This window comes from Apodemus sylvaticus, chromosome 12 (assembly GCF_947179515.1).
Source record: "Apodemus sylvaticus chromosome 12, mApoSyl1.1, whole genome shotgun sequence".
NCBI classification, from domain to species: Eukaryota; Metazoa; Chordata; class Mammalia; order Rodentia; family Muridae; genus Apodemus; species Apodemus sylvaticus.
The window spans coordinates 39,051,656-39,076,318 of NC_067483.1; the positions used below are offsets into that span (position 1 = coordinate 39,051,656).

The window sequence follows — 24,663 nt, forward strand, 5'->3', positions numbered from 1 at the left end:
GCAAGAACAGGAACATAGGCTTTTACGGGGCCCCTTTGCCATCACCCTGCTTTTCCAAGACATTCAGTTATTAGTAACTTGTACATTAGACTGGGCTAGGGAACCACTGGGTCTAGGGAATCAACATGTTACCCTGCCAAATGCTCCTTTATACGTGTTTCCTGGAAGCGGGATAACGTCCCACATTAGACAAGGAGCCCTGCTCTCGCGGGTCCTTTTTCCGGGAGAGCAAGAAAGAGAAGCGAGCCTTTCCGTTGTAATTTGTGAAATGCCTAATGTAACATTCGTGCCACACCTGTTCAAACGCCAAGCACCACTCTCAGGGCCTGGTCTCCATTGACCCATCTGATCTTTGTAACAATCTTACAGGGCAGGCCCTGTGACCATGACCGTGGAGCTGAGCCTGAGATGTGAGGTCGTTTGCCTGAGGTCTCCCAGCCAGCAAGTGTTGAAGCTGAGCTTTGCACCAGTGGGATGGGGTCGGCACACTGTTCTGCTGTTAGCCCTGAGGGCTCCTCAAACGGCCTAGGACTGCTGCTTACTGTTGGGAGGGACCCATGATGACTCCATCATGCCTATAAAGCCCCCACCTCTTCGTGTGTGTGTGTGTGTGTGTGTGTGTGTGTGTATGTGTGTGTGTGTCTGTGTGTATCTGTGTCTGTGTGTGTCTGTGTGTGTGTGTCTCTGTGTGTGTGTGTGTCTGTGTGTGTGTGTCTGTGTGTGTGTGTCTCTGGTGTGTGTGTCTGTGTCTGTGTGTGTGTCTGTGTGTGTGTTTCTGTGTGTCTGTGTCTGTGTGTGTCTTGTGACTGTGTGTGTGTGTGTGTATGTGTGTGTGTGTGTCTGTGTCTGTGTCTATGTGCATCTGTGTCTGTGTGTGTCTGTGTGTGTGTGTCTCTGTGTGTGTGTGTCTGTGTGTGTGTGTCTCTGTGTGTGTGTGTGTCTGTGTGTGTCTCTGTGTGTGTGTGTCTGTATGTATGTGTCTCTGGTATGTGTGTCTGTGTGTGTCTCTGTGTGTGTGTGTCTGTGTGTGTGTGTCTGTGTGTCTGTGTGTGTGTGTGTCTTGTGACTGTGTGTGTGTGTGTGAGAGAGAGAGAGAGAGAGAGAGAGAGAGAGAAAGAGAGAGAGAGACGCCTCATTGGCAGAACTTGTTTCATAGGCCGTGGGCGATGCCTGTGTTGTGCCCAGGTCTCTGTTAGTCTATTGACTTGGTTCTCTCTCATTCTGGGACCCCTCCTGCTCCTGAGGGGCTTTGAAATGAAACCCTGCCTGGGCCTAGAACCCTCTTGCCCCTATGGTACTTACTTCCCAAAGGCAAAGCACTCCAGGGTGACCTGCTGCCCAACCAGTGCGTAGGTCTCTGGGGGAAAACGGGCTTTGATACTGGGAGCGAAGAGCCGGGGGTCTGGGGAGAGAAAGGGGGTGTGAATCACACACAAAGGACTCCAGGGAGGTGCTCTGCATGAGGGCCCATGCCTTCCAAAGCTCACAAATCTCCAAACATTCCCTTTCCCACGGGGGGGGGGGGCCTGGGCAAGGGCCTGAGACCTGGCAGTGGGACCTCGTGCCCTCTGAGCTGCAGCCCTCCGGCTTGATGGAAGGGCATTTCCCCAGAGCCTATGGACCCTTTCAGCCCCCTCCGTCACCCCAGAGCCTGACCTTCCGCAGCCAGGTTGAGCTGCGCGAATTTGCTAAAGACACTCTTGGTGGAGAAGTCCATGTGGCTGGTGGCCAGACAGGAGTAGTTGCCCAGGTCTGAGGCGTTGGTCCGGGCGATGTACAGGTTCCCCGTGGTCTGGGACACGAAGTGACGGCCATCCGTCGGGATGAAGTTGGGGAACTCATTGAGGAGCCAGCGGTAGGACAAACCTAGAAAGGAAGGAGTCTGAGGAAACGGAGTGCTGGGATCACAGGTGATCACTGCCAAACATGCTGCAAGCTCTGTCTTCTCACGAGAGCTGGAGCCTGAGATGTGAGGGCTCGGGGTGTAAAGGGAAGAGACTCCAGCTCTCTCCTCGTGATGCTAGGTACTGTGAGCACATACCCTCAGTCCAGCTAGGAGACTGCAGAACCATTTGAAGTTGAGACTTACCACCTCCTGTTCTGTTTCTGGTACATCCCCCACCCCCAGGCTTGTACTGGCTCAGGATCTCCCCACTTACCTGGGTAGTGGGCAGGTGGGTTACAGGGCAGCATCACCCCCCAGCCCTCATGGGTTTTCACAGGGTCTCTCTCCTCCTTGGAGAATTCCTGTAGAACTGGAGATGGAGAGCGGGGCTGAGGCAACATGTCTTCGAGCATGCAGTTCCCCAGTTCCTCCTCCACGGGGAAGAAGGCGAACATGCCACTCGCTGGCAGGAAGGCCTGGCTCGAGGTTGCCACCACCTGTCCTTCCTGGGAACCTTTTCCTGGCCCATCTACCCACACCCAACATCTTGGCTCCCATGGATCTCACAGCCGAAGCGGAGGACAGCCTCCTTGCTGACAACCGTGCCGACTGGGTTGGAGGCTAGGCACTGGTAGACCCCAGCATCCTGTGCCTTGGTGGGGCTCATGATGACCAGGTTGCCCCCCATCAGCTGGTGGCGGGAGCCAGGTTCCAGGTTCATATCTGTGCCGTTCATCTTCCACCTGGGGCAGGGATGAGAGCGGGGCTGGGACTTCAGGCCTCAGTGAGTAAGGGCTGCCCCGGGGGGGGGGGGGCTCCCCGCTCTCTCGTGGCTGGGACCTCACCTATAGGTGGCTGGAGGGCTAGCTCGGGCACGGCACGCCAGTGTCACCTGATCTTCTGCAGACTCCTCTGGGAATAGCAGGCCAACAGGTTGCTCCTCAAAGACGGGCCCAAAGGTAGCTGGGGTTCCCTGGGCAAAACTCCATCCTGAAATGGGGAGTGGGGTGAGGGAACCACTAAAGCCTCAATGTCTGAGACAAGGCCAACGCCAAGGGAGGAACTTAGTGGGGATGCGTCCTTCCCTGCGTTGTCCAGGAGGTGGCTAGGGACCACTTGTGGCTATTGAGGGTTTGGAATGTGTCTAAGGAACCAAAATTCAAATTTAATTAAATTAATTTAAACAGGCTGGGCAGGCCCATCAATCTACATTTGGCATATTCACCTACCCACCTACAGTCACATATTAAGCACTTGCTGTATACCTGGAACTGGGCTGTGAAAGTGAATCAGACACATGGTCCCTTTCTTTAAAGGGCTTTGCAGTCCAGGGAAGGAAATAGAGAACGGACAGTACAGGGTGCTTTAGGGACAAGATTCGGTGAGACTCTCAGGAAACCTCACACAGCCGAGGCACGTGAGAAGTCACTGGCAGGAAACAGGGACAAGGGGTGTTAAGTGTTCCTGGAGTCCAGTGCACGCCTAGGGGACCGTCCTAGAGCAGTGTAGTTCAGTGAAAAGCGCTCATCTGGGGGCAGGGCTGGGTCGCCTGCTGGCTGTATTACCTTGGGAAAGCTATAGGTTCCCCCTGTATATTGACCTGATGTTTTCCTATGAAAAGAGTAGAAATTCACTTCCCAGGTCCATAACAGGGTCTAACAGTAGAAAACAGGGAGGGCCTGGCACAGGATGCAAACTCAACAGCTGGTTCTTAGACTCAACTGGGGACAGGGGGTGGAGGACAGCTAGATGTTGGCTGTGTGAGCAGGTTGAACGTGGCCGTTTTATAAACACTGTCCCGTCTCAGGAAGGGCCCAATGGTCATACAGCCAATCTGTGTCAGGCAGGCGATGTTGCTTAGTAAATGTGTTTCACATGTGTCCTTCCCAGTCCTATCTCGCCCATGGCCTTGCTTGCACACACCGTTGTGTTGTCCTGTCTCACCAGCACAGGGTCAGCAGGCAGGGGACTGGACTGGACTTCACACTTGCATAGGCACAGTGGGAGTTCCGCCACTGTGGGATCAGGTGGGAGCCAGGCCTCCTAATTGGCTCCAATCTCTCCCGCAGCTGATTTCAGACCGTCCTTGTTGGGTGGGGGATGGGAGGAGGGAACTCCATTAACCAATTAGTGCCTTCTTTCTGGGCGCATCCAGCTGCCAGCCCTCTTCCGAGCGATCGGAGCGAGTGAGCATGGTCCCTCTGCTGCATCTGAGGGCTGGCTCTGGCCTCTTGGGGGTTGGGGCATCTGCTAAGCAGCCTTCTGAATGAGGAGTGAGGTAGGACTTTCAGTCCCTGTGAGGGCTTCCCTGGAGCCCTGTTTGTGTGGCTACCTCTCCTCCCTCCCCCAGTTGCTTGTCTCTCTCCTTTACTGCAGCCTGGGGCCTCAGAGGTGGTGTCTGTCAGCAACTGCATCATCTCCCCCTGGAAAGCCCAGCTTAATCCAGAGTTAATGATGGTGGTGGAGGGAAGGGACCCTGTCCCAGCTGGGACCACCTGGAGACAGGGGAGGAGGAGGATGGGAGGAGGAGGAGGGAGGGAGAGGCTGCTGGGAACAACCTTAGACAATAGCAGCTTCCAGGAACTCGGTCTGGGTGGTGGGAGGCGGCAGAGTGGGGTCTGGACACACCGGTACTTTAGGATTGTCTTTCATCTTTGAAAAGCTTTTTCTTCTACACTCAGCCATGTGCACACTCTCACGCTCACCCCAATACCTACATGTGCACACCTTCATGTCTCACCCGCACATGATCTTATAATGTTCTCATATCGCACATATGTTCATATACAGATGTCTCTCCCTAAGCCGATCAAATGGCCAGATATGCATCTGCACACACGAGGCAGGCCCAGCTGCCAGCAGCACCCCACCCCCCCACTTCCCATTGCTTGTACTCATAAGGAGCTCTGCTCATCGATGGTAATTAAGTCATGATAAGAATTGAGCATCTATGACTGCCTGATACCACGCTCCAAATTCTTTCTCAAAGTGCTCTAAGAAGCGAGGTGGAATCTGACCCTTAGGAAAGTTTAATAACTTTCTACACCTCAAAGCAAAGGAGAAGGTCTAGCCTCATGCAAACCTCACCTTGCAGCTGACATTTTTAACCACAGTGCCTACAATGTCCGTCTTTAGGTTTTGGGAACCATCTGGACCCCTGGCTCCACCCCAGAGGCCTGAAATCAGAAGTTCTAGGAGTGAAACTTAGAAATCTGGGGTGTAAAAAATGCTTCTGAAAGAAGCCAGAATTGAGGGCACTGAGGTCCAAGCTGTGCCAAGCTCACACCTGCACCCCACAGCATCTCTCTGGTCCACAGACAGCCTCAGACAGCCCACACGCTCCATAGCTACAGACAGACAGACAGACAGACAGACAGACCTGTCTATGCTGCCACACATACAGTGATCACATACGGATGCACACACTCCCGGGCAAAGGCAGCCCTCTCTGCGGACCCCTGCCCCCAACGCCCTCCTTCTTCGCCTCCGTTACTCTTTTCCCCAGAAAAGACATGAGACACTGCAGCAGAAGCCAGAAGCCAGAGAGATGCTATGTGAGGGGAGGTGCTGTGCCTCTCCTTGCCCTGGGGTGTGAGCGGTCCAGGGATCTATGCTAGGATCAGGTGAGCAAGCCAAGAGGAGAGAAGCACTTTCCAGGTCTCAGTAAGGAGCAGATCTAGAATCCGTCACATTGGGAGAGAGCAGCCCAGGTCCTGGCCTTTGCCAGTGACCTTCTGACCCATTTGGGTTAGAGTTCCCTGAGGGGTGCCCACATTTCTTGCTTCCAAAAGGAGTTGCCCCCAAGAGTTGGGTAGATACTGGAGAAATGGAAGCAGGAGGAGGGGTGTCTAGAGTCATCCTCTCCCTCTCTCCCACAGTACAGTATCTCGGTCTGTGCAGTCAGAGCCTCCCACCCTGGCGTTCCTCCAGTCTGGTGCAGATACCAGGACGGAGGTGTGGGAGTTAGAGCCAATTCTCAGCAGCCCCATGCTGCGCCGTGGGTACAGGGGCACTCAGAGCAACAGGGACCTGGCGAGCGCTGCAGAGCCTGCCAGCAGAGACAGGTATGGCTGTATCTTGAACAGTGGTGGGCAAAAGGTGTGGCCTAAACTCCAGGGCTGCAGGGTGGGTGCTCCTTCTCCCTTGGAGCTCTTTGGGGGAAAAGAGGCTCCTGTTGATTTGAATTTGGGACCCAGGCCCAGCTAAACAAAAGCCCGCTGGCCCCTCAGCAGCAAGCTTCGGAGATAACCAGCTGCAAGGCAGGAGGACCTGTCCAGCTCTATTTGCTCCCTTCTCTGCCTTCTGGAAGCTGCTTCCCATCTCTGCTCTGAGTATGGAGAGTACTGTGGAGACCTCTGTCAGCATCCCTGCTCTGCCTCATCTGGCTGCTCTCTAGTAGACCCATCCCGGTTCCCTCAAGGAAGCCCCTCGGCATCTATGGGGTAGCTGCTGTTCCCTTGGGTCCAGGATCCTTGGAGCGTTCTTTAGGGAAAAAAAATGTCTGGATCTGATGGAGGTGCCCCATAGAGCCCTTGACATGTGGTGAGTACAGCTGAAGGCATCACTTTCATGTGAATCACATCTTAGCTCAGGGGTCACACTTGGCAATGCCTGCCACATTATGCAGTGAAGTTCTAGAGGTCGTGTCTCCAGTGGATAGCATGGAGATCTAGCTGTGCTGTGCGACACAGGGTAAACCACTCAGCCTCTCTGGATCACGTTTTTCTTCATTTTCAACATAGTAAAGATTCATTTCCTTTCCTCCCAACTTCAAAGGTAAAGTAAGAGCCATGTATGGGAAGAATTTAGCAAGGAAATGGCCTCAGCAAGGCAGAAGAATTGCTACCTAAGTGGTAGTGATGATTTAACCCTATAATCAGCTGCTCTTACCTGGAGAGGAGACCAGGGACACTGTGACCAGCACTAGCAGCGGCAAGCTTGGCTTTTCCCTGGCCGGTGTCCCCATGGTGGCTATTTCAAGCAGAGGCAGAGTCCAGAAGAGAGGAGCCACAGGCCGGCTCCAGGAGAGTCAACCGGAGACTGAGCCGCACCTGAGGAGACAGGATGAGGGCGCTGAGAGTCCGTGCCTCCCAGCTGCAGGGAACATCTGGTTAGGAACTTGCTTTCCTGCCGGCAGAGCAAAAGCACTCATCTTCTTCCTCAGGCCCCAGAGGAAGGGCTCGGCTATTATGCTATATTGCTATATTACCGTGGAGCTCTTCCAGGGCTGAGTGGCTCCCAGCTCCCCCTGGGAGTCTGGCTCTGCCTGGTGCCCCTCCCTCCAGCCAGCAGGTGCTGATCAGGAAGTGAAAGTGGAACTAATTGGCAGGCAAGAACCCACCTGCCCGCTTGCTTGCTGCACTGGTGATCCCCCTGAGTCTGGAGGAACCCCGAGAGAGCAGGGGCCTTTGCCTGAGTGAGGGGGAACTAAGGGCATCTCCCTCTGGTACCTGGGGATCGGGACAACTCTCTTCCTGCTCTTCTTCCCATAGCTACCCAGGTGGGGGCCACTAAGTCCCCCTGGAGCTGCACAGTCTCTGAACCAGGACTGATTTTCTCAAACTAAGGGAAGGCTCATGACTTGGCTGTGCTCAGGCCCGTGGTGCCTAGGTAAGGCACCTAGGTGGTTTGAATGGAGTCACGACCTTGGTCCTGTCAGCCACACTCCTACCACATACATAGGTTAGTGCTCTGGCGGCTTAAGGCAACTCTCAGAGAAGCCTCTGTCTTACACTGGGATAGCAAAGTCAGTCTGGGTAGGTCACAGGCAGCAGGACAGCAGCCGGGAAGGCTCGTTCAGAGAGGCAAGGGCAGGGACTGTTTCTCCCCAGGAAGAATTCCTGACACAAGAACTCTCAGAAGCCACCTTGTAGGTGTTGGGGTGAGCCTGGTCACCACAGCCCGTTCCTCCCTCTCAGAGCTGCCACAGGATCAGAGCACCTGGCAGTAGAGTCACACAGCCCACCCCGTCTACCCTGCTGTTTTCAAGGCTGCAGAAGGCCCAGGGAGAGGCAGGTTTGTCCCCACTAACTAGCTATGCAACCCTGCTATCTACATCCGGGTCCTCTGAAAAACTGCTCTTTCAGGTCCTTCAGCTCTGGCCCTCTTGGGCTTCCTGAGACAGCAGAGTCAGGACTCCTGCCCCGTGGGCTGAGAAGGAAGACTGAGTAGACCAATGTGGGCTCGGGATGTGTCTCACCTCCCTCCCACTCCACTCTTAGGAAAAGCTCTCCGGCCCTCTGCCACCTGAGTTCCTACCACCTTTCCTGCTTCCAGCAACCAAAAAGCAAGGGGGAGAGTGCCCGGAGCCTGCCAGGGGTGTGTGGCAGGGGTGCCCTGCAGAATCAAGAATAAAAGTCCAGAGACTCCTTCCCCATGTGACCCCGGTCTCATAGTCTCTGCTTCTTGTTAGGAGGCGTGTCTGGTTGTCAACCCCCAATTGCCCACCTCAGTTCTTGCTTCTCTTATTCTATACTAGGGCGGAGACATTTGGCATCTCTAGATCCCCCCATCATCCACAGTACCCCTCCCCCACACCCCAAATCATTTCTCTCTAAGTCAGGTGTCCTCATACTGTCGAGCACTGTTCACACCTCACCTTCCTGGAAGCGCTCAAGATATCCCAGCCTGAATATAGAATTCAGCCCTTGATCATTAACAGCTCCTGCCTGTAGAACTGTTTGTCTCCAAAGGAAGAGTATCAGTCCCCTAAGAGGACGGGCTGTAGTCTGTCCGTCTTTAGAGCACCATACTCAGCAAAGTGTCTAGCACATAATATATGTCGCTTTTGAGTCCCATTTAACTCATTGAAAACTGTTGTGGCCACATGTCTCCAGGAACCACTGGACACCCAGACACACATGAGTGTACACGTGTACTCACAATGGAGCTCACTATATAACCTGACCTGGCTGGAAGGAAGGAAGGCCTTTGGCACTTTGTGGGCAGCACAGCAAATGGTACATATGCCCCCCCCAAGCACACCAAGGTCTCCAGTGGGGCACTGCCCATAGCACAGGGAGGCGCTGGCTCAGTTTGGAGCCCACCCACCCGGGGATCACAAAACTGATAGGCAGGCAAGAGTTGGTAATACTGCCTGCATCTTTGTTTTCATAAAGACCCATTTTATTTTTAATTATGTGTACTTGTGTGGGTATGTGCATGTGAATGCAAGGGCTCACACATGCTAGAAGAAAAAACGATGTCAGACTCCCCTGGAGCTCAACACTGGGAACCTAGCTCAGACCCTTGAAAGAACAGTGCACACTCTTAATCACTGAGTTTTCTCTGGCCCCCTGATCTCGTCTCTTTATAGTTCCGTGGGCTTAGACAAGTTATCCTTCCTGATGGAGCCTCAGTTTCCCCATCAGCAGAATGGGGATTATGTGAGTGGTTCTGTGGTTACACCTGTACTGGCTATCAAGGCTTCTGTGGCACCTTAAGGCCCTCTGGACCTGTATCAGTCTACTGTGGAGAGGGAGGGGGGACAGGACGGCTCTAGATGCCGCTTCTCCTGCCTTGTCTCCTCTGGTTTCCACTTCCTGCTCTTGGCTTCCCAGGAGGCTCCCTGGATGAGGAACTTGGACATCGGCCCTGAGACTGGGGAATTGTGAGCTCATATCTGGGCATGGAGAAGCGAGCGGCTCATCATTTGTTCACGCCCTTTGCCAGCCAGCCAGGGCTGGAGCTCCAGTTCCAGCACAATGGCTGGGCGGAGAGGAGCTCGGGCAGTGGGCACGTATCCTCAGCACAGCAGAGCAAGGCAGGGATGAAGTCACAGTGGTCACCTCCGCCATGTGGAGGTGGTCAAGGTTTTGTGTTGTCTTTCTGGTGAGGTCTGTAGATTAGGGATAACCCAATCCCACTGCATGCATTAAACTTTAATCTAGGATTTTTGTCATCCACCAGCCTGACATAAACGCCCTGGGTACCTCTAGGGACCAAGACCTTGGAGGAGGCTTTGGAGGAGATGTGTGTGGGATCAGGAAGATAGGAGGTTTCTCCTGGGATGAATTGTACATCAATCAGTGTCATCAGACATGTTGAGCCCCATTGTTCGGGGAAAACTAGCAAAAGCCCACATATAAGTCTGGAGTAAAGGTTGGAGCTTTCTGCTTCCATGAAGGTGAGGCAGCCAGAGCTACATGCCTTGCATTCATGAGTGTGTGCATTTGTGAGCGTATGTGTCTGTGTGTGTGAGTGTGTGTATGTGTATAAGTGCATTTGTGTGTGAGTATATGTGTGTCTGTGTGTGAGTATATGTGTGTATGTGTATATGTAGGAGTGCATGTGTGTTTGTGAGTGTGTGTGTGTGTGTGTATGTGTATCTGTGTGTCTGAGTGTGTGTGTGTGAGTATATGTGTGTATGAGTATGTGTGTATGTATGAGTGTATGTGTGTGTATGTATGAGTGCATGTGTGTGTGAGTGCATGTATGTGAGTATATATGTGTGAGAGTAGTATGTATGTATGAGTGCATGTGTGTAAGAGTGCATGCATGTGTGAGTATATGTGTGTCTGTGTGAGTGTGTGTATATGTATGCGTGAGTACATGTGTATATATGAGTGCATGTGTGTATGTGTGTGTGAATATATGTATGATTATGTGTGTATGTGTAAATGCGTGAGTATGTGAATGTGTATGTGTGTGTAGGTGTTTATGCCTTCAACCCACAATCCTCCTATACAGGACACTCAAACACTGGGATCACTGAGATCACAGGAATATGCTACCACATCCAACCCCATCACCATGTTCAGTGACCATGGGCCAGGCATTGTGCTGGGCCCAGGAGGGGGCAGTAACAGAGACCCTCTCCTGTGGCACTCTCTGGATGGCTGAGAGCAGCCACAAGATGTGCTTTCAAGTTCAGAGATCAGTCACCTTCCCTCACCATCTGCTCCATGACATGTTCTAGAAGGCCTTGGATGGGGAGTGAGGCCGGAGTGGAGTTATGCCAGGCCCAGACTGGCCCAGTCATCTCTGAGCCAGCCAAGTCTTGCCCAGGCCAGCTGCCCTGGTACAGGGGCATAGGCACGGGCTATCACAGCCGGGCACAGGCTGTCACCACCAAGGGGCTGGTTCTGTGAGGTACTAGCACATGGGAGAATAGGCCATTGGCGGTGTGCTGGCTGAAGTAACTAAGGGTGAGAGGAAAGGCAGCTTGGGAACATCAGACTATGAGGTAGACTCCAGCACATCACAGACAGGGTTACTTAGCCGAGGATCTCTGTGTGGAGCCAGTTTTAAAAAATGTATCCAGTCCAGCAGGCATTTGCTGCTTCCTGGGATCTCCAGCCCCAGTTCTTCCCTTTATCAGTCACTCGGATCAGAGTTAAAGGGTGTGGTAGTATTACGGACAGTGTGGTGGGAAGGGAGCTTGGAGCATGGGCTAAGACAGGGAGAGATCTACGGTCAGCCTTTAGACTATTGCAGGAGCCTCTTGTATGCTCACCTCAGCCTCGGCCATGCAGCAGGTCTGGAGTTTTATAGGGCAGGTTATTGAGCCAATGAGGCCTAGGCTCCCTCCTTGTTGTTCTCTGAGTTACTGCCTTCAGTACTAATCTCTTGTACCTTAGTCTTCTTTAAATGGGGACAAAGAGGGTCACCTCAAGGGACTCTTGTGAGGTCAGAACCATACCTGGGCCACTGCCAATGCTTGGGAAAGATTGGATCTTATAACCACGCTCCCCCACACTGCACCCCACCCCCAGGATATCTATACACACCACACTTTTGTGAGTCGGGCGCGCTCTGACATTGTTTTGTGCTAACGGCAAAGACACCTGCCACTTAGACCTTTTCCTCACACTCCACAGAGCCAAGCTCCAGTCTCTGGCAGGAAGATAAACCCCTGGCAGACTTGTACCCAACGCCACACATTTAGGGACTATGGCCTGGGTGTGCCCATGGCTCTCAACAATTTTTCTCTCATGCACACAACTCCTGCCGGGGCAGAGAGAGACTGAACTCAATACCCATTCTCTGCATAGGATTCGGTTCACTATCTGACAGGACCATCAAAGTCCAGGAGGGTCTCAGTTACCACAGCCTGCTTGGGGATGGGGCTCTAACGAGAGGTGTGGAAGATGCTGGGTGCCCAGTGTGCCAGGCCAGGCACCACTGGACAGAGGAAAGGGTTAAGAGGTGTTGGGGGGGATGTGGGGGGGGGAATAGGGACCTACAGCTCCAGGTGAGAGAGGCTGGCAGTCCTCAGGCCATTTCCTCAGCAGGCTTTTCTCTTTGTGTCTCTGCCCTGAGGCATCAGTGCTGTTAAGTCTCACAGGGATACTGTGAGGCTCAGGAGTCTGTCTGAACCAGTCAACACTGAGCTGGGGAGTCTAGCTCTCAGTCTGCAGCCTGGAGTCTACAGTGAAGAGAGAGACTCTTCAGAGTTAAAAGGCCAGACTGTGAGGGGACATAGGGGGGACATAGGTCTTCCTGGAAAGAAGCTTGAGACCGGGGTGTAGTCACCCCACATCAGCAGTCCCTCCATCCCACCAGTCCTTCTCTGTGTGTAATTTGGGATGAGATCAAGAGCCTTGGAAGATGGATCTCTTACCCCACTTTCTTTTCTGTGGTGGGAATTTAACCCAGAACCTCACATCCGAGAGACAAGCACCTCTACAGGAGGAGCGTGAGCAATTGCTTCAACTGGTTTCCAAAGGACCAAACTAGGAAGGAGAGGATCTCACACATCAGCAGGACGATCTCTGCATGCCTGTTCCTTCTACTGAGAAGAGACTCCTTATTCCTAGCCTATAACCCCAGCTCCCAGAGGCTTCTCTGCAGGCTGCAAAAACCTGTGCAGGTGGAGACTTCAAAGTCCCAGGATTGAAAGCCATTCAGATGATACAGGGTCCCTCTGGGGGAGACTATGGTTTTGAATCAGGATGGGTGCCTATAAGCAGGGCAGGGGGTTGACTTCTATGGGTCAGCAGGGGACCATGTGGTTGAGATGGACACTGAGGTATATTCCAGTATGTCCTGGAATGGATGATGTTCAGGTTTAAGGTGAGGACATTGTGAATCTTTGCTTTGGGTTGCACCTTGTCTAGTAGACAAAGAAACATGGACTCCTTTTGTAGCAAGGACTCATTCAACCAGAAAAAGGACTCATCCAGAAAGGTGAAATCACCCCTGCGAATGTTCCAAGTTAGCAACAGTCCTGGAATTTTGGTCTAGATGAGTGGCAGTGGTCCCTCTGGAAGAACTAGGAATGCTAGCATGTGGGAAGATGAAAAGGATGTCATTTACCATTCGAAAGAGGGCGGCCTGAGGCTGGAAGACATGTACCGGCACCCAGCCTAACTTCTGCCTCTGGCATGACTGTCTCAAGTCTTAGACCCAACACTGACCCCAGTTCTGCAGCCCAACATCCTGCGCAGAACTATCATCCATTGTCTAATGTAAGTCCCTTATTCTCCAGTGCTTGCTCTGCTCCTCCCCTTCATGCTGATAAACCACTTCCTTCCCTGCTGCTCTGGTTCCACTCTGAGTCTCTCCACCCATATCCATGCTTAGAGATTGGCTTTGAAATACGCTTTCTCACCACCGTCTGTCTTGAGAAACTTCCTGCCAGAGAGACCTTGTACCTCCCAAGCCCTCACAAATGTGTGGCTCATAGTATTAGCACAGAAGCTGGTTCAGGTGCATCCTGCAGTTTACACACTTCTTAGGACTGACCTGGAGTCCGTCCAGGGCACTACACACAGCTGTCTAGTGGATCATGGGGACTCAGAGCTAATGCACGTGCCGTGCCTCCACTCTAGCAGCGGCAGGAAGTAGAGGTGCCCCGCGAAGGGCCACTAGAAACAGTCTGAGGGTGACCCGAGGACCGGAACCTGAAGAGTACATACTCTGGTTTAGCAGGTGCAAAGGATGGCTTGGCCTGGTGGAGACTGGGGAAGGGAAGACACCAATCTCTTTGGTGGCCCTTCCTCCCCAGGCAATAATGCCTCTTTCCCCAAACCCCTCACTTCTTCCTCTGGACAAGGGCAGTGACTTCTGAAGAAGGCAAGCAGGACCTTGAATGTCTTTGATGCCATCAGTTCAGAAGCCCCTCCTATCTGTTTGTCTCACCCCTGACTGCCTCTCAATTAGCTGAGACCCCCATGGGACAGTAGGAAGGACTTTGACCTTGTGTGAGAAGCACTGAGTGGCTCTGCCTGAGCCTGGAGTTAGCCGCTGGGGCCCCTGGGAGGAGCTGAACGCTCCAGACCCTGAGGCAGCCCTGAAACATGACACCTGTTTTAACCAGCAGACCATTTCCCAGCCCCGCCCCTGGAGTCTCTGCCACACTTGCCCCTCCCACAGGTGGTCTGCTCTTTGCTGCCCGCGTCATTTAGTCAAGTATCTGGTCTCTTAGAGCAGGACCTAGGACAGGTGGTAGATCATCTCAGAAGCTAAGTGGCTGATGGGCATCCCAGTAGAGGTTTGGGGGAGTGCCCGGAATTGCTACCCAGATGAGCTCAGGACCAGGATATGTGGACAGTTCCTTCTCCTGCCTCCTTGGCAGAAGGGATTGGTATTCAAACCCACCCTTGTCCAGGACCGGGGTCATTGCATGTACAATCACTCTGTGCTGGTCACACTAGTTACAAACGTACTAACAACTTTGGCAGCTTTACGCTGAAAGCTCAATTCCCCCTACCTCCCAGGGGTGGGGATGGGGTGGGGAACAGAGCATCAGAGTCCAGGCTGCCTGCGCAGCCCAAGACACTAGTCTATAGGCACGGCTCCATCTTAGCCCCTTGCCCCCAGTGCTGCAGCCAGTCTCGGAGGTGGTGGCAGATACTCCCGGCTGCTGCTGCTTCCTCCTGTACTCTCATTACATAAGCTATGGGGCTAGGCACAGGGGTTACCCCCTCTCTCTAGAATCCCCTGGAAAGCCAAACTTTGAGCAAATCCTTCCCTCCCACCAGGGAGTCTGAGGGGGAGGGATGTGAGGAGAAGACAAGGTTGGGGAGGGAGGAGGGGAAGAGGAACTGCAGGCTACGTTCCAGCCTCGCCCTTGGGGATGTGACTTGCCTCAGTTTCTCTCCCAAGCTCCAGCTCCTGGACAGCCTTTGCTCAAACTTGTGTTCTGCTCTCGCCTCTCCTTCAATAGCCTTCCTAGTCCAGCAGAACCAAGACTTCACAAGGAGGTCACCCGGCAAAAGCAGCCCCCCTCCCCCAGGAACTCAGCGTTTGGAAACTCAGGTTCAGGTCCATGTAGGGACTTCCAGGGACAGGCTAGATCCTGTGCCCTACAGAGCTGCTGGGCGCCGCCTGGGGTCCAGGGCAGGACCCTGGAGCCCCTGCCCTTTGGCAGGTAGTAGCCACTGCCTGTTCAGATTTCTGGACCTCCCCGGGGCTAGGTTCCTGGACCGATAAGTCAGGCCTTGCAGAATGCCACCTACCTAGACAGGATGGGGAAGAGCCTGAGGGGGTCACTACTGTGGGGCTGGTATGAGAGGTCAGTCGGGACCCAGCCTGCTGCCTGTCCCTGTCCCCTCCCAAGTTTCAAAGAAGACATAAGGGCTGAGCTGGGAGCCCCTCCTGAAACAGCACCCAGGGTGAACCTCTTACACTGGAACAGACAAAAAAAATGATCGGCACCTACCTAGAGTGCGGAAAGGGTGTTGGCTGGGGGCAGTGCTGCAGCCGCCTGGTGAGCAGACCCTGCCGCCAGCCTCAGGGTTGCTTGGCCCCGCCGGCCTTAGCCACTGGCTGTCCTGGCGTGGCGGCAGCGGGCGAGGGTGCGTATGTGTGTGCGCGCCCCGAGCCACTGCAGCATCTCTGCATCAGGATGCGCTCCTCCCTCTCGCAGGCTCTGCTCACTGGCTGGCTCGGCTCCTCAGGCTCCTCAGCCAACGTTCGGCCGGAGATGGCTTCCTCTGCCCCCTCCCACCCCGCCGTCCCCACCCTCCTGGCTTTACCTCATTTGCTGTCATTTAAGGACCAGGGAGTGAGCCAGAGTGCTGCCGGCTTCCATCAAGCTGGCCAGCTCCGTGCCCAGCCCAAAGCTGCAGAGGGTGCGCTGAGGAGGCACAAAAAAAGTGTCTCTTGCTTCTGAAATCCTGGAGACACATGAGCACCAGGCATCTCGCTTCTCTCCTTCCCCAGTCCCTTGCTAGAAAATGGGATCCACCGCAAGCCTCCAATTTTTCTCTGCGGGGCAACTGTGAAGGAGGGGTCAGCCTCCATTACCCCTGCCCCCTCACCCATCACATTCCTTTTCCTTGTATTTGCCAGAAGTAACATGGGATTTTGTTGTTGCTGCCATCAAAATGGCCAAACTGTAAAAGAAATCAAAAATAGCAAAAGTCTCAGATTCTTAACCCATTCTTAACAAATTTGAGTGTCCACCTCTAGGTTTATATTTTCTCTTGCATTTTGTGGGTTACAAGAATTAATTTATGAAAACGAGACCACAAAATACACCATGATGTGTAAAATATATTAACTATGCAATTGAGCTTGGACACTTTTGTACACAGGTACTCCTAGAGCCAGACCATTTTCAGGCAGCAAGAGGTGTGACTTCAAGAACCGCTCATGGGCCTGAAGTCTGAACTCCCGAAGGGTCCGCTATGTGCTCTGCTCTTCTGAGGAAGTGTGTATTTAGCTAAGTCCCCTGCCTCCTATGAGCCACACCGGTAACGTACAAGGATTCACGATGGCCAAGGTCTCTGCTAGCTCTGAGATTCCAGGGGTTCACCCTGGGTAGTAGTGTACCCCTCCTGCCCTGCTCCTGTCATGTGGCGACATGCTCAGGAAGACTGAAGCCTGCAGGCAGAAGGACCAGCCATCTGCAGCACCAGTCAGCCCTGACAGGGCTGTCACTGTCATCTCACCCCGCACGGGTTGCCTGCTGTCCGGGGCCAAACTGGCTAGTGGCCCAGATGCTGCAACAGCTGGCAAGGCTGGCCAGCCTCTGAGTTTTAGATGCTATACCTGTCAAATATGAACACGGCTGCTGTCTTGCTGACTGGCCAGTGGCTGTGTGCCTGGAGAGGACTAGAGATCCTAATGCTCGACAGAGACTTACGCCTCTCTGTGCCCCTCCCAAGGGCGGACACACCTCCGAAGCACAACGTCTTTGTTCTGCTGTAGAGATGCCTAAACTCTACTAAGATGTTTCTCAGGTAATTTTGAATTAAATTCGTAACAAGATGGGCACATCCACCTCCTCCAGGGTGGCCTATCTCCTATATCATGGTCCTGTCTGTCTGTCTGTCTGTGGCAAGTATGCTGTTCTCAAGGTCCCGAGGTACACTACACAGCTAACATCTCCCAAGTGAGCCATGCTCCGTCCACTGAGAGATTCCGCGAGGCATATCCGGCAGAAGACGGTAGGGGCAGGTCCTTGCCAAACGGTGATGTGTCTGCTGCTGTGGGCTGATGAACCGTGGGTCTGGAACTGTTGGCAGAACTGTTTTGGATGGGACGACTGTCTTTGTTGACTCTATTTTAGGACAACTGCTGCCCTTGTGGTGGGGATCAGGTCTCCGGGGGTGGAGGTGGGGTTGTTATTAGTGTCAGCATTTTTGTTCTCAAAGGCTCTCTTAGATCTCCCTTCTAGCCAGCCTGCCCTACCACAAGTGAATCCTGACCAGCATAATAGAAATGAGCGTTTACTGAGCCAGGATCTCAGTTTAGAAAGACAAGTCCCAAACTTGCCCTCTCACTTGTACAGAGTGATCGGTTGAGCCTGGACCAGATGAGTTGCAGGGGTGGGCAGTGGGGATCTTCAAGTGCCAGCCTCTGGCATGCTCTCCCTCTGGCGGAGTGCCTGAGGTAGGCATGTGAGGACCCAGGCAGGGCTTTGTCATGGATCCTATGAAGTTTGATAACAGCAGAAGTGTTGTCTGTCTCCAGAAGGCCAGGGGCTGTGCTAAGAGTATACTCATCTAGAAGGGGTGTGTGTTACCCTCTCTGTTCTTCCCCTTCCTCCCCTCCTCCTCCCTTTCTTCCTCCTCTCCCTTCTCTTCCCCTTCCTTCTCTCCCTCCTCTCTCCCTCCCTCCCCTTCCTCCTCCTCTTCCTCCTCCTCCTCCTCGTTTCACCTGCGATGCTGGCCATATGCAGCTAAAGAGGCAGAGTGGCTGACCTCTAGCTCCCGGCTTAACTCTTTGCTGAAGATGCCAGTTTTCTGCTTTTGAGGGTAAAAGGGATGCAAAAAAGAGGTCAGGATAAAGTGGGGTACCTGTCAGAGCCTGGAAATCCCAGAATGGTTGACCATCAGGGGAAACCTTTTTTAACATGGAGAATCAATAAAGTTCTGAGCCATCCAGAGCACCCAATCTCCAAGCTGTGTCTCCACGGACTCCCAAACGGGATGCGAAAGGGCCGGCTGAAGATAGCCAAGTGGCTAATCAAATGAGCCACTGTTCGGACTGTACGCATTTGTTGTTCCCTGGGGAGGAGGCTCAGGAGGCATCCTGAGGACCATCCAACCCTCCCAAGGCCATCTGTCCTCTGTGTTAGCCCTGCTCGACCAATGGCACCAGAGTCCAGAGGACCTCCATCAGCCCATCTATCTCCTCTTGGCTTCTCTAAGCCAACAGCATAGCTGCCTCTGGTTTTAGATGCTACACGCTTTTCTGGAGCTCCCAGGAGGTCATACATGGCCGTCTAGAATGGCAGGACACCAAGAGCCAGTGAATGATTTGTCTCCAAAGTACTTCTTTTTTTTTTTTAAAGATGTATTTATTTATTAGATATAAGTACACTGTATCTGTCTTCAGACACTCCAGAAGAGGGAGTCAGATCTTGCTGTGGATGGTTGTGAGCCACGATGTGGTTGCTGGGATTTGAACTCAGGATCTTCGGAAGAGCAGTCGGTGCTCTTAAGCACTGAGCCATCTCTCCAGCCCTCCAAAGTACTTCTAATCTTTGTAGACACTGTCTGTTGTAGAATGTGACTGTCCATCCACAGACATATCAACGTGGCAGCAAGGCACTGAAGACAGACAAGCCTGGCTCTCCACCCTGCTTCTGAGCATCTGTGTGGCCACAGACAAGTGACCCTCACCCCTATCTGAAAAGAGAGGTCAGCAATCACACTCAGAGCTGACATCTGCATAGAGGTGCAGAGGAAGGAGCTAACTTGATAGGCTTTCCTTTGGCCTTTTAGCAATGGAGCATGCCCAACTGTAGCACAAGGGCCCACAACGAGGTCACTTCCTACTTTCTCCCTCTGGCTGCAACGGTTCTACGACCAGAGAGAGAACAGACCATCCCAGCTCAGCACTCCTGCCTGGATCGCTGCAGGCAAGGCACTGAATGAGACTTGATCGCTCTAAGAGCCCATTTTTTCTTTAAAAGCAAATAAACAAATTAAAAACAAAAGCCAAGGCAATCCCACCTAGCCTTGAACTGTATTGTCTTCTACAATGACCTTGGAATTGGGATTCTCCTGTCTTTACCTTCCTAGTGCTGGAATTACAGTTGTCCACCACCACATCTGACTCTATTTGGTGCTGGGGATGGAACCCAGGGCTTTGTGCAGAGTAGGCAGATGCACCCTCAACGGAGGTACACTTCTGGCTTCCATCCCTATAATCTATTCAGTAAAATGGGAATGATTTTACTTTTGTTTAAGATGGTAGTTCTTTTATGCGGTTAATCAGTACTCCTCTCCTCTCCTCTCTTCTCCTCTCCTCTCTCTTCTCTTTCTTTGATTCATTGTTTCTTTCTTTGTTTTTATTTTTTTTGAAGACAGGGTCTCACTATATAGTTTTGGCTGTCCTGGAACTAGCTCTGAAGACCAGGTTGGCCTCAAACTCACAGAGATCCACCTGCCTCTACCACTTGAGTCCTGGGATTAAAGGCTGTACACCACCACCGCCTAGCTTCTAGTAAATTTCTAAAAGGACTCGGTGGACTTTCAGCTGCTATCCAAAGTTTCCATTTGCTATTTTCTTAATCGTGCAGTTTCTGGATGGAAAGGTCATCTCACCCAGCCCCCATCCTTCTACATAGCACGGTGCCTGGTACATGGCAGAGATCCAGTAAGCACAGCTGACTGGGGGAATGGCAGGAAGGTAGGGATGGAGTGGGCAGAAGTAGATAAAGGCTTCAGTGGGACAGAGAGATGCACCTCCTGGATTGGACCGCACAGGTTCTAGACAGAATGTCAGGGATGCTTTCCTGGCATGGGGCACGGGGCATGGGGGTGGCAGGAGCCTGGACGTGAGGCCTGTGCAGGGGGGAGGATTGAGGTAGTGCCAGGAGGAATGAGGTTGATCTGAATAGGAACTCTCCACACTCTATCCTTGCGTTTGCCTTCCTAATTTCACTTAAGAGCCTGGAGGGTCCATGGCCCGGAGGGGCCTAATTATTCTCTTTGCCATTTCAACCCTGGGCTCCTGAAGCTTCTTTTTAAGGATTATAATAGACAATGCTAATGCCATTATTAATATTTAATGGTAACGACGCTAATAATGCCTGCATTTATGTGGTCTCTCCACATCGCTCAAAGAACCCTGAGTTCTTTCTTTTTTCTTCTTCCTTTTTTTTTTTTTTTGAAACTATTTGGCTATCACGGGCAGTGGGAGGGTGGAGGGCAGCAACAAGGCAGTGGGGAGGGAGCAGGACAGTGACAAGGCAGTGGGGAGGAAGTAAGGATGGCTGGAGCCAGCAAAGGCAATGACCAGGTCAGGGTTGCAGAGCAGCGGGGCTGGGATTGGTGCTGGTGTACCCTGCCCGAGTTCTGCCCCGCGTCCAGATCTGAGGAGGACAGCCCTGGTACAGGCACCTTTCGGTTCTGGCAAAAAGCATACCTTCCGGGGTCGGGGAGGGGATGAGGGAACAGGTTTAAGGGTAGCAATGATGCTGAAGTAGGCAGGTAGCCTTTGAATGTTCTTTGTAAAAATGCTTTCATTATCTCTATCAGTTCTACATAGTAATGGTTTCATTATGACATGTGCATAATGGATTTTGATCGGCTCTTTGTTATCTTCTCCTATCCTCCTCCCATTCCAGGCAATAATCTCCTCCCTCCCCTCGACTAGTCTTCCTTCTACTTTAATGTCTTTCTATTTCTTTCTTTCTTTTTTTTTTTTTAGTGGTGACTCAATGTGTTTCATCAGTGTTGTTTACAGGCATATGGTGAGAGTTTGTTTACAGAATATGGGCTTCTTATCATCGATACAATAATGAAGAAATGCCCTCCCATCCCTTCTGTCATTAACCCCGGCTTACATTCTTTAAGGGGGAGAGGGGTCCTATGAGCGCATTTCCCTTCCATGAAAGGATGTTGATGGGCCCTAACTTGTGCAGATGAGGTAATCACAGACGCTGTGAGTTCAAGAGTGTAGCAGCCATGTCATATGCAGAAGCTACGGTTCCACGGCACTTCCCCCCCACTCGTTCAATTCTTACATTCTCTCTGCCCCTTCTTCCAGGATCTTCTCTGAGCCTTGAAGATGGTGATGGAGACGTTCCAGTATGCTTGGGCATTCACCATTTAGTCTTAGAACTTTGACTTTGGCAATTTTATGGGCACACCGTGGAAAACAACAGCAATAGCTTCCACACTAGGACCTATGTCCTCTCCAGATGTGCTCCACAGGAGAATCACACCAGGACAGCATCAAATCTAACCAGAAAGTGATTGTTAACCCACATAACAGACTTGCCACTGGAACGCTAGTGGGATCGTTGCTCTTTGCCGGTTGGGATTGTTGCCTGCAGGGTCTGCAGCAAACTAAGACTATCAATAGCAATTCTCCGTCAGCACTTCCTGGTACTGTAAGGACTAGCCAACAGGGAAGAAGCTGCCAGCCCAGGTCCAGCTTGATGTCTTCCTATACTGCAAGCAATGCTGATGGAGTCTTCAACAATCAGGTCTTACTATCAAGTTCTGATGAGCAAACAAGGGCTGTGACAATTGGCTGCATTGTTTTAGGGGCCCAAGGGGATTTCTTGACCAACTACTTGTAGAGAGGTAGCCCACCACTGCACTCAGATTTTCATTTAATAACCTATGACTTTTGATCAGCGTTATCCACCCATACAGGGTAAATCTGTTCAAACTCTTTGTTTTGCTTTTATTACTTTTATTTGGGGGGGGGCTGTGGAGATGGTTCAGATGGCTCATGAGGACTAGAGTTTGGATCCCCAGAATCCTCATAAATGTTGGGCAAGAAGAGTGGCACCTCTAATGGAAGAACTTGGGAGATAGAAGCCGAGGCGCTCTGAGGAAAGCCACCTACTTGGACAGGCTGGAATAGGTCAACTCCATAGTCAACGACAGACCCTGATTCAACAACAGCAGAGTGGAGAGATGGGATCAGGAAGATGGACCCAGGGATAAAGGTACTTGCTACCAAGCCACAGGACCTGAGTTTGATCCGTGGGACCTGCATGATGGGTAGAATCAACCCCATTAAGTTGTGCCCACATACAGATACACACAGGCGCACATACAAATAAATAAGTGAATGAATTTAATTTAATTCAAGAGTTCTTTTAAAGTGAAGAACAGCTGAGGAAGATGCCCAACATGAACTTTGAGCCTCCACCCACATACATACACATGTGAACCTACAGTCCCACAGTCACGGGCTAATATGCATATGAACATGAGTGTACACATGCATACCATACATATATACATACAAAATTATTTTTGATTAGCTTATCAGTGTCATTATGACTTGTTCATGCATCATTAGTTTGGATTGGCCCTCTTCTCCTTCATCCTTCCCTCTCCCTCCATTTGTCCCTCACTGCATAAAGCTTGCCACACCTCCCACAATTATATTACATCTGTCCTACCTCTCTCCTTCCTTTGAAGCATCTTTTCTCCTCTCCTGGCCCCTTTCTAGTTTTCTGTGCTTCATACCTATTTGTTCCCCCGCAATCGCTCATATAGAAAGTCAGAAGCTAGGATCCAACATGAGAGAAAACATGATGTTCTTTTTTTGGGGGGGGGGTATTGGGTGCCTTCACTCACTGTTTTCCAGTTTCATCTATTTTCCTGTACATTTGACTTTTCTTTACAGCTGAATAAAATTGGATTGTGTATATGTTCCACATTTTAAGATTTTTTTTTATTCATCAGATTCATTTCATTGGTAGACATTTAACCTGTTTCCATTTCCTGGCTTTTGTGAATATAGCTTCAATACACTTGGCTTTGCAAGTGTCTCTGTGGTAGGATACAGAATCCATTAGGTATATGCCTAGAAGCTGGGTCATATGGAAGGTCTAGTTTCACTTTTTTTTAAAAAGATTTATTTTATGTATGTGAGTATACTGTCGCTGTCTTCAAACACACCAGAACAGATGAGAAGAGGGCATCGGATCCCTTTACAGATGGCTGTGAGCCACTATGTGGTTGCTGGGAACTGAACTCCCGAACCTCTGGAAGAGCAGCCAGTGCTCCTTAACTGCAGAACCATCTCCTCCACATTGATTGCCACAGTGGGTGCGCTAATTTATGCTCCACCAATGGTGAACTAGCTTTCTGCTTCCTTTCCACCCTCTCCAGCACTTCCTGTCCTTCGTACTTAACTGGGCTGAGATGGAATCTCAATGTAGTCTTAATATCTATCATTCTGATAGCTGAGGGTGTCGACCATCTAAAGACTATTTATCAGCCATTGCATGTTTTCTCTTGGGTACTATGTATCATTTTGTTATCCCATTGGTTAATTGGATTGTTTCTTTGTTTCTTTATTAGTTAGTTAGTTCTTTGTAAAGTCTGTATATTAATCCTGTGCCAGATGTATAGCTGGCTAAGACTCTACTCTGTAGGCTGTATCTTCACGTGATTAACTATTTTCTTTGCTGTACAGAAGCTTTTAAATGTGACATACCATTTGTGGATGGTTGGACTTTATCCTGAGTGACTGGGGCAGTTCTCTTGATGGACTGTCCCCTAGTCGGCATGGAATGGCCTTCTTTATATCTTCTAAGTAGTCTTGATTGGAAATCCGCTTTGTCAGCTATTAGAATAGGCACACCTGCATGTTTTCTACTTTCACTTGTTTGAACTATCCTGTTTTTATTCTTTTTTTAGAGGGAACAAACAGATGAACCTTATCTTTTGTTTTTTTTTCTATTTTCTGTGCCTTTAATTAGGAAAACGAGACCATTAATATTCAGAGTTATTACAGAAAGGTGTGCATTAATTCCTGTCACTTGGTTGATTTTGTATTTGTATTGCTAGGTGTTTGCCCAATTCTTCTTCACGTACTGCTCAGCTCTCCTCACTCCCTGGAACCCGTCTGGTGTGTTTCTCATTCTCTTAGTCTGGAGAATCGCTCCCGGTGTTCCCCACAGAGCTATCTTAGTGCTCACTGGCTTCTCCAGTCTGCTTTCATCATCACACGGTTTTCCTTCTCCTTAGATTATGACAGATGGTTTCGCTGGTTATCATCTTAGTCTCGGCTTGCAGCTGTGGTCTTTTGGAACTTGAAGCACATCAAGCTGTACTTTTCTGGCTTTTAAAGTTTTGTTGCAAAATCAGCTGTTGCTCTGATGGGCCTGTCCTCTGTGTGTCTTGGTGTTTCTCTCTTGCTCATCTCAAGACACTCTTTTTAGTCTGTTTTGTACGCGTTGTGCTTTGATTGTAATAAGATGTAGGGAGTTTCTGTTCTGGCCCTGCTTATTTGGTGGACAGCATATGTCTTTACCTAGGTGGACCTCTCTTTCCTTAGGTTTGAGAATTTTTTCTGTGATGATTATATTACAAGTATTTCCTGTGCTGTTAACGTGGAATTCTTCTCCTTCTTCATGCCCATAATTCATAGATTTGGTCTTTACTGACATTCCAAAGATCTTCATT

General features: G+C 51.1%; 1 protein-coding gene across 2 annotated transcripts in view; it reads right to left on the reverse strand.

The window, feature by feature from the left end:
- Cntn2 (contactin 2) overlaps positions 1–15,675 on the reverse strand; it is a 31,304-nt gene extending 15,629 nt beyond the window's left edge. Inside the window, exons 1-7 of one of the 2 annotated variants that reach the window (XM_052200946.1) lie at positions 15,489–15,675; positions 6,776–6,936; positions 2,731–2,875; positions 2,453–2,628; positions 2,160–2,255; positions 1,657–1,866; positions 1,303–1,402 (exon numbers count right to left, since the gene is read on the reverse strand). In XM_052200946.1, coding sequence (XP_052056906.1) covers positions 1,303–1,402; positions 1,657–1,866; positions 2,160–2,255; positions 2,453–2,628; positions 2,731–2,875; positions 6,776–6,851 — 803 coding nt within the window. In that variant the 5' untranslated portion in view covers positions 6,852–6,936; positions 15,489–15,675. Of the gene's footprint in view, positions 1–1,302; positions 1,403–1,656; positions 1,867–2,159; positions 2,256–2,452; positions 2,629–2,730; positions 2,876–6,775; positions 7,039–15,488 lie in introns of those variants that run through there. The other variant, XM_052200947.1, reaches the window with a different exon arrangement.
- Between the last annotated feature and the right edge of the window lie 8,988 nt (positions 15,676–24,663).